Below are 14,216 nucleotides of genomic sequence, written 5' to 3'. Positions count from 1 at the left end.
CAAAAATATTGCTTAGTTTATTTCTCATTACTAGTAAATAACTTTCCTTAGTATGTGATCTGTATTTAACACCGATCAGAACTAGTTATAGTTTCATGTATAGCTTCACCCGACAAATACATGCAGGAGCAAAGAAGTTTGGTTTGAAGTAGCATTGTGAAACTGGGCACAAGCTGAAGCCAAGAGGTTAAAACAGTATTGCTCCCTCATGAGTGAGGCCTGTATGAACAAGCACCTTTGGAAGTGAAAAGAAAGATGTAAGGCACACATGCAAAGAGCTTTCTATCTAGAAATGAAAAAATTGAAAAGTGTCTACCTCCCTTAGAGCAGTAAGAACCCAAACATTCCATCTAAACTCCACTGCAGCTGACCAAAACCTGCTCTTTTGTCCATCTTCTGATTTTACCCTCTTTCCCAGCTGGAAAAGAAACAGACCTGGGCATTTCTGCTGCCAGCAGGTCAACCAGAATTGCTGTTGTTCTTATACTGGTGGCCATTAGTCTGTGTCAAGTAACGTGCATCTGGTACATATAATCATAGCGAACAGACAAGTGCACAAACTTAATAGTCAGAGCTTGCTGGCAAGGGCAGAAGATGGCCCTTGTGAAAGTTTGAGGCTTGACGCAGACTAATTTGCCCAAAAAAATGAGAAAGCCTTTCCATCCAGGCAGGTGCTACCACCTCTGCTTGCTGTCATGCTCCTGGCATCTCTCTCCAAAGCAGCTGGACCTTAATTTGTTGGCAGGAAGGCACTAGAATAAATAGATGACTTCTCCCATGAGGTATCACATTAGACATTGCCTAAGCTGTTGTGTATATTCTGGCTAGTGGTTTTGCAGTCATTTGGTTCTGCAAGCACTTCACAGGCATGGAAAAATTCCCCGTGATGTGCACATCCACTCTCCTGTACAACAGCTAAGCGCGTCTGAGCTATTGCATCCTAGTTTGGTGTCATACCAGAGACTTACGTGTTGCTTTGCGCTATCAATCACGGATAAGAGATTCTTGGAGGGCAGCAGACAATTTATGTCCCCTTTCTGTCAGTGGAGACCGTGAATGTTGCTGTTGTGTGGCTGAAGGGCTCTTCCAAGGGAAAATTCAGTCCCACAAAGTCACCAGGGCTTTTGCTGCGAGCAAATGAAATATAATGGGGGAAGAGTTTGGCAAAGACTGACCATTGACAGGTGGATCTGGGGCAACCTGCTCAACAAGAATAGCAATAAAAATTGTCATATTGTCCCCAGGAACACGAACTGATCGCTTATTTAAAAACAGAGTTGCCAGCTCAGACCAGTTCACGGTCCACACCCCAGATCCAGCCCCCACAATAACTCCGTCTAGCACCTTGCCTTTCTGCTGTGGCCTTCAAGCAGGACAGCATGTTTCAGAGCTCTGTGTTGAAGCCCATTAGCAAAACCCACAGGCACACAGACCTGCGACAAAGCCCCAGAGGTGACCCAAAATAGTTACTCAAATTCTAGCAAGCAATACCCAGCTAATTTATGATCTAACTAATATTTTAAAAGCAATGTTTTACACATCCTGCACTTGGTTAAAACCACCCAGTGAAAGGAGGAAAACGTCTGCCCCATCACATAGCCTGATGCAACTCAGACTGGAGCCAAATGAGAACCAGGACTGTGCAAGTGTTCAGCCACATTTTATTGCAGTCCCCACTGCACTTGGAGTTAAAGGCCATGCCGTTTCAGTGCTTAATCGATATATCAATATGGCCAGTAAATGGCAAGGAGAGTTTGTATTTATCTTGTTGCTCCAAGGCTGCTCCTAAAGCCAAGTTCACAAGCCCGTAAAGGAGCCTGCATTACCCCGGTGACTGGGAAGGAATTCCCCACTGGCTTCCCATAGGCTTGGCCACTGAGAGAACAGGAAAAGATAGTAAGAGGGTAAGTAAAAGTAAACTGAGATAAAGCCAAAAGCAAGGCCTACAAATCTGGCAGAGCAATCTCAGCTCATAAATACGACCTACCAAGTGGACACGCTGAACAGCCTTTTGCCTGACAGAGGCAGACTGATAAACTCTTAGTATAAAAATACCATGATGTTTTCACAGGCAAAAGCCATTTATTTTGACATCTGTTTTGCCTGCATAAAAGTGTGGTGGAAATTTCAGCACCAATACATTAATCTAGACATCGCTGTTTCGAAAGCCAGTGATTATTTGAATTGTCAGTGTGAGCCATTTGGTCTCTGCTGCATTCAGAGCCAGGAATCCAGAGCCAGCAGTTTGCCTGTTGCTGAAGTTTAGCCAAGACAGTTTTGCTGGGGAGGTAGCTGTAAACTGAGAGAGGTGATGTGGACAGGAAAGGTACCTTCTGATGATGAGAGAGTTTAGAACAATTGACAAGAAGAAAGAAAATACAAAGGTTGATGGGGGAAAAAAAAGGAAAACAAAAAGGAAAAGGAAAAAGGAAAAGGAAAAGGAAAAGGAAAAGGAAAAGGAAAAGGAAAAGGAAAAGGAAAAAGGAATAGGAAAAGGAAAAGAAAAAAGAAAAGGAAAAGAAAAAGGAAAAGAAAAAGAAAAATAAAAAGGAAAAGAGAAAGGAAAAGAAAAAGGAAAAGAAAAAGAAAAAGGAAAAGAAAAAGAAAAAGGAAGAGAAAAAGAAAAAGACAAAGAAAAAGACAAAGAAAAAGAAAAAGGAAAAGAAAAAGGAAAAGAAAAAGAAAAAGACAAAGAAAAAGAAAAAGACAAAGAAAAAGAAAAAGACAAAGAAAAAGAAAAAGAAAAAGAAAAAGAAAAAGAAAAAGAAAAAGAAAAAGAAAAAGAAAAAGAAAAAGAAAAAGAAAAAGAAAAAGAAAAAGAAAAAGAAAAAGAAAAAGAAAAAGAAAAAGAAAAAGGAAAAGGAAAAGGAAAAGAAAGAAAAATAAAAAACCAAAGGAAAAGGAAAAGGAAAAGGAAAAGACAAAGGAAAAGGAAAAGGAAAAGACAAAGACAAAGACAAAGACAAAGACAAAGACAAAGACAAAGAGGAGAAAGAAAGAGAAAGAAAAAGAGAAGAAAGAAAGAGAAAGAGAAAGAGAAAGAGAAAGAGAAAGAGAAAGAGAAAGAGAAAGAGAAAGAGAAAGAGAAAGAGAAAGAGAAAGAGAAAGAGAAAGAGAAAGAGAAAGAGAAAGAAAGAAAAAAGAGAAAGAAAAAGAGATAGAGAAAGAAAAAGAGAAAGAAAAAGAAACAAAGACTGGTGCCATGCAGAAATTCACAGTAGGACCCTTGAGAGGCAGGATGCTATAAGGAGAATCAGAATGTGATGTGCAAGCTGCATAGACTGAGTGTATTTTTCCAAAAGCCCTTGCATTTCTTAGCCCTTGTGTATGTGAAGACTAATGGTGGGACACCACCAGCCTCTTTATTCCCCCTCAGCATTTCCCAGAGGTCACCAAGAGCCAAACTGAACCATGCAAACTATCAATAACTATTCAGTGTGCGGCTCCACAGACCCGCTGCAAAATATCCCCCGTGACTTCATGGACCACAGAGCACAGCTAAGAGTTCAGGAGCTGTTGCAGCATATCCTTCTGGCAAAGCATAGCACACTGGAGGCGGACCGGACCTCTATCTGAACAGCTTATCTCCAAACCATATTAACTACTGGAACAAGACAGCAATTTGTGTCTGCACCAGGGCTTTTTGCCAGTGTAGCTCTGTCAGTCAGATGCTACCAAGAGATGGGCCAGCAAAGCTTCACAGCAGCCTGAGCCTGGACAGAGTAGATTTCAGTGTGACTTCGAAGTTTTTAAAACACTGAATACCTGAGCTGATCTTTTGCAAGCAGGGCCCAGCTCAGTTTGCCTGCGTTCAGGCTTAGCCAGCATGAGAGGCAAAGCTGAACAACTATGTCAGTACTGACATATGGCAAATGTCTCTTCATATTCATCATACACGTTACACCAATTGCACCTCCATGCACCCCATGGCCACATAGTTGCCATATGAGTGTCCTGCTTTGGAGGTGCTCTGCAGACTCCGTACAAACTCAACCGAGGACCGACGGTGCGACTGATGTTCACGTGCAGTCCCAAACACCACCTCGGCCAGCTGAGCGCTGCATGGCTAATGCATCACCGCTGGAAAATTGCCTTCAGCTGGAGGGTACATCTTCCCACAGTCGGTCCTTGAGCAGAGTAAAATCAACACAACAGGTCTGGCTCCTGCACTTCTTGGCATACGGGCAGGCTGAAGGCTGGGCAAGGTTGCAACTGGAAAAAACCTCAGACGTCCCGGCTGCCCCTGGTGAGCTGCGCAGGGCCACCTGTGGCCCCCACTGCTTCTGGGAAGGGCGCTAAGAAAAGCAAGCATATTGTCAGTAGACTTATACAGTTTATACCTCTACTGGGACACTTTCAGATTCCCTACACCACAAAAAGTTGAAAACCAGGGGTCTGGGGAGGTTTTGTTCAAATTAGTTTATTCAAGTCAGGAAGCGGATGGGGGCAACTGGACTGTCTCCTGTCTGCGTTGGTACCCACCTCCCCACCCTGCTAGCTCTTCCCTGGCCTCTTCCACCCATGGACATCCATGCTCAACAGCTAGCCCCATTTTGAGTCCTTCTGGGAGCTGCACTGTGTACAAACACCTCCTGAGCAGAGGAGCAGGAGGAGAGCTCTCGGCCCCTTTCCCATCTCCTCTTTCCCCTGCACATCACAAGGCAGCCCCAGCAGCGGGTGAACGCGGCCCGTCCTGCTCTCATCAGCGACTCTGGCCCTCGCTGAGCCTTTGTACTTTCAGGATGTCAGTTTGGTTCTGTTTATATGCTAGCAAAATTACCGTGTCGCTTTGCAAGCAAGTAAAGCTGCTGAATAATCAGTCTGTCCAGCCACACTGACAGAGACTTCAAGTCTAAGAGATTTCAAACAGGGCATGGTTCACCAGCGCAGAAGCTATTAACTTCTATAAGCTGGTAGGTGTTTTTCTCCTACAAAAGTCTTATCACTTTAAAAAAAATCAGTAAGAACCTGTGTGATGTTTTCAAGCCTCCTCTTTGTCAAAAATAACTGTTAATCTTTCCCAGCCCTCATTAATTGCAAGTTGTTATTGGCCGACGGGCACCAGTCTTAGCCTCCCCCCAGCCATAGCTCTGTGTTCATACCAGCCGTTTGCCATCATGCTTAAAAAAAGTAGTAGTCCATGGGCTGCAAGAATACCATTATTCTGAGTAACTTTCCTGATGAATGTTTAAAGTCTTCCTGTTGACTAATGTGTGGAACTGGATTCCCCCCCTTTTCTTTCCAGTTGAGTAGTAATGATTTAAGCAGATTAACTGGTTAACTAAATGTCATTAACACAGATCTTATCCTTTATACAAAATAACACAGATCACAGGGATCAGCTAATGATGGGGTTCATCCAAAGGCAATGAGAAAACATTTTCATCAATGTCAGTGGGCTCAAAATGTTCAAGTGAATTCTACTAAAGGAGTAAACATGCTAAGTGTGATCAATAAACTCAAGTCATGCTTTCCTTCATTTGCAACAGAATCTGTTCAACATCCCTGCAAATATTAGTGCTCCTCTTCCTCACCATCCTTCAAAGCATCCACCACACAGCCCCATATGTTAAGCACTGCCACCTGTGATTGCATGACACAGGACAGGGCAGGTTGCCCAAGAGGCAGCACACCTCCACTGAGACCCACCAAACATCAACCTCTGCTGAATGCTTCATTGTTTCACAGCCTGGAACAAATAAAATAATTTTAAAAACCCCTCTCAATGATCCGTAGCAAGCCTACCCCAATGCTCACGGCAGGGAAGCAGGAATCCGGTGCTTTCAAGTCCTAGCACCTCATGGGGGTCTGCTGGTGGCTGCAGAGACAGAAGCAAACGGCCACCGACCGGTGGGTCCCTGGTAGCCGCGATGTGTGCAGCTCATCTGTCTGTGAAGAAATAAGAGCTTGGCATAAAGCATTTGCTTCTGTTGTGACTTTAGGTTGCCTTCAATTTGGGTTGAATCTATGTGCTTGGTTTAGGATGCGTATTGCAAGGTAGGTGCTAATGTGTCTAGCACAGGGGTGTATTGGCATTTTAGGATTAAAACACATAAAAATTAGGCCACTGGCTTGTGCATAAACAACATCTCTTGTTTCTCTCTTCCAGTAACTGTGACTGTGGGAGGACAACAACACTTGCTGGGACTTTATGACACTGCAGGGCAGGTAAATTACTGCAAAACATTTACAAGTTTCCTTTCCCATGGTTTGTTTGTTACTACCATATACTGGGGTTTGTCGTTCATGGTGTTTGGGGGGGGGGGTTTACAAATATTAACAATCAGTTGTGAGTTGTAATGGCTGAACAGCTGACCTTCTCCTTTTTGTTTTCTACGTAGAGATTTCGTTCTGGTTCAGCAATAAAACACACACAAATACACTCATCCCTAAGACTGCATTTTGTCTAAGCAAAAAACTAAAGCCTGATTAGGCTGTTCAGCCTCCCATATATCCACCTCCTACTGCAAATATGACATTTCAAATAAAGTCAGTGTTTTCTTACATTTACCACATGGTGGCATTGAAGATACGGAGAAGAATTCCCGTTTCCAAGATCAGAAAACTAATATACTACAGCACCAGCCTATCGGTTACCAGCTATTGACTTTTTAAATGGTAATCCAGCCAGACTGGCACCCATCCCTGCATCGTTATCCCGGGACAAGGGTGTCCATTACAGGGGAGTCTGTACCACATGCTTACTTACATATATAATGCTTTTACTCTTTCCACTGTTCACGGTCTGATACAGTGTGCTTGCACTAAAAGTTTGCCAAAGAGCTCTGGTCTGTGGGCTGATTTTACGCCCTGGAGAGGAGGAGAGGGTATTTCTCACTGCCTTGCTCTGCCAGTAGAAGGGCAGAAAAGGGCACAGGGAGCAAGACATTTTCATGGTGAAAATCCCCTCTGCTACCTCCAAATGCCAGCAACCGGCAGAATAAAGAAAGGACCACCATCCGCCCAGAAATTTTGCAGCAAATCACCTGCCCAGAGGGGAGGGAGCAGGTCCCCGGTCCCTCCCAGCCTGGGAGGGCTGGAACCCACACCCACCAGCTCCTCCGGTCGGAGCTGGCTCTGGAGGCAGCAGCTGAGGAAAGCAGGTCTGGGAGCCTGCTTCAGTCTCTGGGACCCAGCAGCCCTGGATGCAGGGCTTTGCCTTCAGGAGCACTTCTTGGCTGTGCTTTTTTTGGCCTTGCCTGACTGCTATGAAATGCATAAACTATGCAGAAGGATACCCTCCTGTCTGCAGAAGGCCGCTTATTACAGAATATACTTCGCAGCAGTGCGCAGAGAGGTCAAAAACCACATCAGGACAGACACTTCCAGAAAAACCTGCACTTAACAGGACTGGGGCTTTTATGCTTTGGGTTTCGCTTTTTTCATTTTATTCCTATCACGTGTCTGTAGGCAGCAATGGTGGCTTCATAGCTAGCTTGGTGTCACTTACAGGCCACCCAGTCTTTCTATTTACATGGTGCAAACAGATGATCCGAAAGTCAGTCCCAAAATATGACCCAAGTCCTTGTCCCATGTTCAATGCATGTTCAATTTTCTATTCTGTGCTCATGAACACAGAGCTCAGAACATATCTGTCATGATCCGGCAGCACTGCAAACCTTTGCAAGCGAGACTGGAGTTATATTCAGTTCTCCATCAGATTTTACCCGGTGCCTTAATAGTCCTACTTGTTTTGTAGGGCTGACAGTTCCACCTGCCACCCATTTCCTCAGCAACACATCATCTTATTTGTCCTCCTGAGCCAGAAGAAACACTAATCTGTCTCTTCAACAAACTTCACCCCTCCACCCATTCCTCCACAATCATTTTGCCATCTCCTGCTTCAAACTAGCCAGAGCACCACCTGCATCCAAGCACCATTTCTAACTCATCAGCCTCATTTCCCTTTCAGACCTTGGTCCAGAGGGCATGGCCATCTAGTCAAAACTCAGAGCGTGAATCACTTCTTGATGACTGGATCGTATCTCCGTGGAGGCTGAAAGGATGCTGCTTCCCACATGCTCAAGCTATAATGACAGATCATCTGGGCTGTTTCCTCCCTCCTTCTCCTTGCGTTGTGTAGCTTTCCAAAGGCATTGGTGTGAAGTCATAGCCAAAAATAGCACTTGACGTTACGGTGCTATAAAACATATGCTAATGAAATAACAATTGGAAAATGTACTCCTGCAGCAGGACCCTCTGTCAGCCTGAAGGGAGAGCTGGCAGAGACCCCAGATCTGGGATATCTGGTTTTCTGCATCCCTGGCACAAACAGTCCTAGGAGAAAAAAAACCAGGCTGGTTCCCCAGGCTGGACTCAGGTGCGGAGTGCTTAAACAGCCTGACATGACAGGGACCGTACTTGAGATCAGCACGGTAGCAACAATAAAAAAACCAAGTTTTGCTGGACTTTCTGGGCCCGAGCACTGCAAGGCTGCTGGTGGCGAGAGAGCAGGGAGGGAGCAAGTCCAGTTGATGCCTCTCGGCCCCAGAAGACATAGGCACGTAATTCAGCAAGGCCAGGTCTGGGGCTGGCATTTCCATGCCAAACCAGTGGCCAGGCAGTGTAACTGGGAAGCCTTGCACTCCCTAAATAACAGGCAGCAAAATGCAAGCATGAGCCAGGGAAACAAATTAATGATCAGCTACAGCCCAACCCCATGAGGACTCACATCCCCTCCCAAACACCGCTGTCACTAGCTGCCAGCACCTCTGGATATGCCCCGTACCCACGCAAATGTCCAGTCCCTTTTTTACTCTATTTACTTGCTTGACTTCAACAACCTCCTGTCTCTGAATAAGAAATGATCCCCATGTGCCATATCTCATAACGGTCCCTTGCAAGGCTTTATAGCCTTCTCCTAGAGAGCAGGTATGAATAGAGAAGGGTCCTTGTCTGATGTGGTCTGCAGGCTCCTGCCAACCCGCAAAGACAGGGAAATACAGGAGCTCTGATCGACCCTTATCCATGACATTTGTGCTTGTGCTTTAACACGTCCGTGCAAGTTCCTGTGTGCCCTGATAGGAGACGAGACCTCTGCTACGTGATGCGTGGCTGTCCCTCCTTACGGTTTATATAATGCTCTGTGCTGCCAACACAAATCGGGAACGCTACTCCTGAAAAAGGATTTTCTCGGGGATCCGAAGGAGCAAGCAAAATGAAATGAAATGCACACTCCTGTAGTCGTCACCCCCAGGCAGAGCGCTCGTGGCTTTTAGTTTGCAATTTTAATGGTACAGTAAGTTCCAGCCCCTCTAAATATGCACGTCTGGAATATTAAAGCTGGTTATATTTAGCCAATTTCTTTCCAAAAATCCTAAATCACGATTCCTCAAGGGCTTGCTGCCACCACGTGGGTGTTTTGGGAGGCTGATTTGCAGCAATTAAACTGAAAACCCAGCAAATGCCTTTGCCGAGCACCTAGTTGCCCATGTTGACTGTGGCATAATCTCAAAGTCATCAGGTTTGATGTTCTGGGTTAAAATAATGTCCCATAATCAGGCAGGCATCAGGCCAGGCTTCCTTCACCCACAGCATCCACATAAAACTCAGCTGTTTCTATAATGCAATTGCTCCTTTGCTCCCATCATGTTGGCATCCGCTTTGCCTCTAGTATCTCATCTGTGGGAGCTAGGTGTCATCTCCAGAGCCTCGTATAAATCCCCTCCCAATGACTTTGCTTCTTTGTGGCCTGTATCGCTGATGTTCCCACAAACATCTCTGAGTTTTCTTTCCTGCCATTCCTTGAACGTGGAGAATCCACTCTTTCTTGGGCTGATGTATCCAAACACCTCCTCTTGTCATGCAAATCCTTCTTCAGATCAATACTTTCTATGATACTGGAAAGACATAGGTCAGTTGAAAAATGCTCTGGCTTTACCCCAAATATTGTGGCTGTGGGGCTGGAGATGGTAACTGGGAATTTACTCTTCCTGTTGAAGTGGGTTTGGGACAATGAACATTCAGTTAGACAAAACAAAACATTTTGTTTGTGGTTTAGGATGTTTCTTTAAACTTCTTTTTAAAAAGAGACAGTGCTAAATTTGGTCTCATACTTCCTTTCAGAATAAATAATTAAGGTTTTTTGTTTAGAAATGGTTGGAGCAGACTGTTTTTACACAATCCATTAGTATTTTTCAGAAACCAGTGTCGATTCAGAAGTAGTCTGGGTCATCTTATCACTGCATACTCAGTGAACAAAAGACTTCGGAAAGATTTACCAGTCTCAACTCATAATTAAGGCCTCTCATTTGTTGACCCAACCAAAGCAAGACAGAAGCAAGACTGAATTAAGACACCATCTAATCTGGGCACACAGGGATATCGTCCTGCATCAGTTTCTCCTGAAGGACACACAGCAGTTCCATTGCTCCTGCCCCTAATGTGGGTTTTCCCTACCTCGAATAAATGTCCTCAAGTCTGAGCAACAGCACCTGGATATCTTTCTTTTTTTTTTTTTCTTTTCGTTGAATTATTAACTATTTCAGTATCTGTAAAGCAGAACTGCATCAGTTGAAATGTCATAAAATTATAACCAAAAAAGACCATACTGCAGAGATTTGAGGCTTGCCCAGAACGCAGAGACTGTAAACTAAAGACCTAGGTCTCAGTCAGGCTTGACAGCAACATGTATTATCATTTCCCACACTCCAACATTGTGTTCCTTTCCCCTTTTTTAATTCTGGACCCCCCAAAAAAAGTCTTCAGAACACATGTATCCCCTCTAAAAGCATCTGGTTTGTTGTACTGAAATTTTCTAACAGGTTTCTTTGAAAAGTACCAACCAGGCACAGCTACATACGCTCTCTCTATCAGAAAGAGCCAGTCTATCCCTTTAACACAGCTTGCAAAAACTCTGCTCACTCTCAGCACCTCAAGCCTGAAAACAGACCCAAATTCTTCCTTGAAACTCAGCTATCAAAGCCAGCTCACGACATGACACAGCTGCACTTTAATCTGTTTGAAAATTCATCCTCTTCACAACTAGCACAAAGAGAAGACGTCTCTCCTTCCCCAGTCCAGGGCCTGTGGAAACACTAAATCACCCCCAGTGATTTACCCAGCCACTGCAGGCTGGATTTGATCTGCTTTGTGCTTTCAAGACAAGTGTCTCCTGCTGACTGACACATTGCTGTGTACCACACATGACTACGATGGCACCAAATAGCCCAGAGACCCGTATTTGTTGTATATGGTCATGTCTATAACGCCTACTGGGGAACAGAAAGCCTGTAATATTAACAGAAAAGCCCCTAGAGATGTGTGTCATCAGCAAATATTAGCTAGCAGTGACAATCAAATCATACTTCCCAGGATGGTATCACATTGCCGGAGGGCTGAGGCTAGGACACACAGCCTCAAGATCAATTTTTATTACACCACCAGTGACGGCCGCTGTTTAGCGTTACCCTCTACACCAGCATCACCACGGATAACACACACAGCAACAAAATGTGTTAGATCTTTTGGGTGAAGATGCTGACAAAACAGCACGCCTGGCCCATGAGACGTGACTCTGCTGAGCAGCTCCGTAGAGGTTATGAGCGTGCAAGAGCATGGAGGGACAGTGTTGAGCAGGTCATCAAGAGCCAACGTGATGCCCTCATCTGCAGTTATCCCCCACCCCATAACACGCTTGCTGTTTTCCCCCTGGCAGGAGGACTACAACCAGCTGAGACCCCTGTCCTACCCCAACACGGACGTGTTCTTGATCTGCTTCTCGGTGGTGAACCCCGCCTCGTACCACAACGTCCAGGAGGAGTGGGTGCCCGAGCTGAAAGTCTGCATGCCCAACGTGCCTTACGTCCTCATAGGAACACAGGTAACACTCCTCCGGGGCCCTGCCGGCCATCGTGGAGGTCCTCAGAGCGAGGGGACTCCTACTTCACCCCAGGGGTGGCTGGAGGCTGAGCTCTCTGGAAAGGTTTCCTATTTAACTTCTTATGTGAAATGCACCCAGATTTCCCCATTGGAGGAAAACTCAGGGACTGGGAATGAAAACCAGCATGCAGATGTCCCATCATGCCAATCACGATTGGCAAAACTCATCCCATTTTTTATTCAAATGAATATTAATGTGGTCTCAAGGCATAAATACCTATAGGGAGAAAAGATTTCTGACAGGCCTTTAGTGAGGGGAAAAAAAACCATCAAAGTCTGTGGTTAGAAGCAGAAGCTAAACTTCAAACTAAATTTTAAGAATGGGAATAATTAACCAAATTACTTAGAGACATGGGAAGGAAATAGCCTCCCTTCATGCTTTTACATCAACACTGCAATTAGTGACTCACCGTCCTGCTTGTGTTAGAGTGGATGTTAGACTAAATGATAAAACCACTTTATTTTGACCTTAAATCTATGAATCTATCAATCAAATAAAAATGCCTTAAATATGGGTTTGCTTCCAAGACACAGAGTGGCTAGAGACTGTGAGAAGCAGGGATACGTCTGGATAATGTCCAAACACTGGACAGTAACCTAAGTCAAGTTAGAGAAACAGATCAAATTCTGGTCAAAACCAGAATCTTCATGCCATAGGAAAGCCCATTTGTTTAAACACTGGCTTTGTTTTCCCCACTGGAATAATCTAAAACACCCATTTTAAAATAAAAGTATTACCCTTCGGATCACACGCTCTGAAAATGGATGGGTTTGAAATGCCAGAATGCTTCACTTTGATGTTTTCCATGGAAATACAGGATTTTGTTTCAAGTCAATCAGACTGAGCTGCGTCTGCCTGGCCTGTCAGGGCGGTTTTCGGGTGACGCCGTGCGGGGTCGCAGCAGCCTCCCTTCCCGTGTGGCTCAGGCTTCCACTGACACTTTCCAAGATGCATTGGGAGAGCCGTTGAGAACCACATCTTCACTGTACCGCAGCTATCTGAGCTGTGGCCCAATAACCTGCCAGTGAGAACTAATTCATGTTAAACAGGAAAAAAAAAAAAAAAAAAAAAAGGAAAATACTTGTTGAATTCATTTCTGAAGTATCAACTGAGGCGAGGAGGACAGATGCCCTTACACAAGGACATGACTGTGGTTTGTAGAGCTATGAATATCTGTCTCAACAATTACAGCAAGGCAATACTGAGCACGGGGTTTGTGCGTTTTCTACTAGATTGATCTCCGGGATGATCCCAAAACTTTGGCTCGGCTGCTTTACATGAAGGAGAAACCACTCACCTACGAGCACGGAGTGAAGCTAGCAAAGGAGGTAATAGCTTTTTCTGAGGTCCCATGAAATCGATTGATCACAGCTTTCCATTGGGTTTGTTTCGTTCAAGGTGAACTCCTCCGGGGCATGTCGGTTGGTCCCAGCCAGAGATTAAAGCCTCTGTTCAAACAGGCTGGACCCAGACACAGATTGCTGTTCCGCTGCGATACCCAGTTGAGCTCTAAGCAAAGCAGCAAGGTACACAGGGCAGCAGGTGGCAAATGGGCAGCAAAACAGATTTTTCTGCCTACTTTACCTAAGTCAAGTGCTTCTTGTTCAGGCTTCTGCCAGGAGGTACGTGTGGCAAACCCCTCTCTGCAGTCGCCTCCTGCCAAACTCGTCCCTATCCCTTACAAAAGCACAGACAACTTGATTCTCCCTTATCCATTGCACTTCAAGCAGCAGAGAAGGAGCTCCCAAGGTTTCTGTGCTATTGCACCTTTCTCCCGGGAAGGCAAGGGGACAAAAACCCTCCCCAAGCCCTGAAATGCAGCATCTGGACCCCAGCCATTTTCACCTTATATGCTGCAGGTGCTGTTACGGGCCCTGGCCCTCAAAGGCCAGCAAGAGCATCCATTAACAGAATAAGCTGAATAAGCAACAAGGTTGCTGAATAAGCTGAGGCTGTTTTCCCGGGCCACCGCATGTGTTTGTGTCATACCAGCACCCGCAGGAGACTCCCATCTCAAGATGATGCTTCCCGGTTCCCAGAAACCAGCTGGAAGCCCTCCCCCAGGTAGCAGCTCCTTGGCATTTGCAGGAGGCAGGACACAGGGGACAAGAGCCAAGTATATGAAGGGGCTCAGCTAATGACCCAGCATCTCCTTGAAACCTCTCCGTGGCACAGAGGCCAAGCTGCCGGTCCAGCACTTCAAAACGGGCACAGCCTCCCTCTCTCTCCGGAGGGTCCTGCAGGGAATTCCTGCTCCCCGTTAACCCCTGTGGTGAGATGCTGGTGTTGATGCTCATCCCTGCTCCCTCGCTCAGGATGGCCGCCTGAGCTTGTC

At 45.4% G+C, this 14,216-nt stretch overlaps 1 protein-coding gene across 2 annotated transcripts in view; it reads left to right on the top strand.

Annotated features, from left to right (window-relative positions):
* The window catches only part of RHOJ (ras homolog family member J), a 64,802-nt gene that overhangs the window by 41,897 nt on the left and 8,689 nt on the right, over window positions 1-14,216 (top strand). For both annotated transcript variants that reach the window (XM_075503784.1, XM_075503783.1), the window contains 3 exons: window positions 6,110-6,168; window positions 11,657-11,821; window positions 13,114-13,209. In XM_075503784.1, coding sequence (XP_075359899.1) covers window positions 6,110-6,168; window positions 11,657-11,821; window positions 13,114-13,209 — 320 coding nt within the window. The remainder of the gene's footprint in view (window positions 1-6,109; window positions 6,169-11,656; window positions 11,822-13,113; window positions 13,210-14,216) is intronic.

The sequence above is a fragment of the Mycteria americana genome, chromosome 5, assembly GCF_035582795.1.
Source record: "Mycteria americana isolate JAX WOST 10 ecotype Jacksonville Zoo and Gardens chromosome 5, USCA_MyAme_1.0, whole genome shotgun sequence".
Lineage (NCBI taxonomy): Eukaryota > Metazoa > Chordata > Aves > Ciconiiformes > Ciconiidae > Mycteria > Mycteria americana.
Note: the sequence above shows the minus strand (reverse complement) of the source record. Positions and strands in the feature narration are given on the sequence as shown.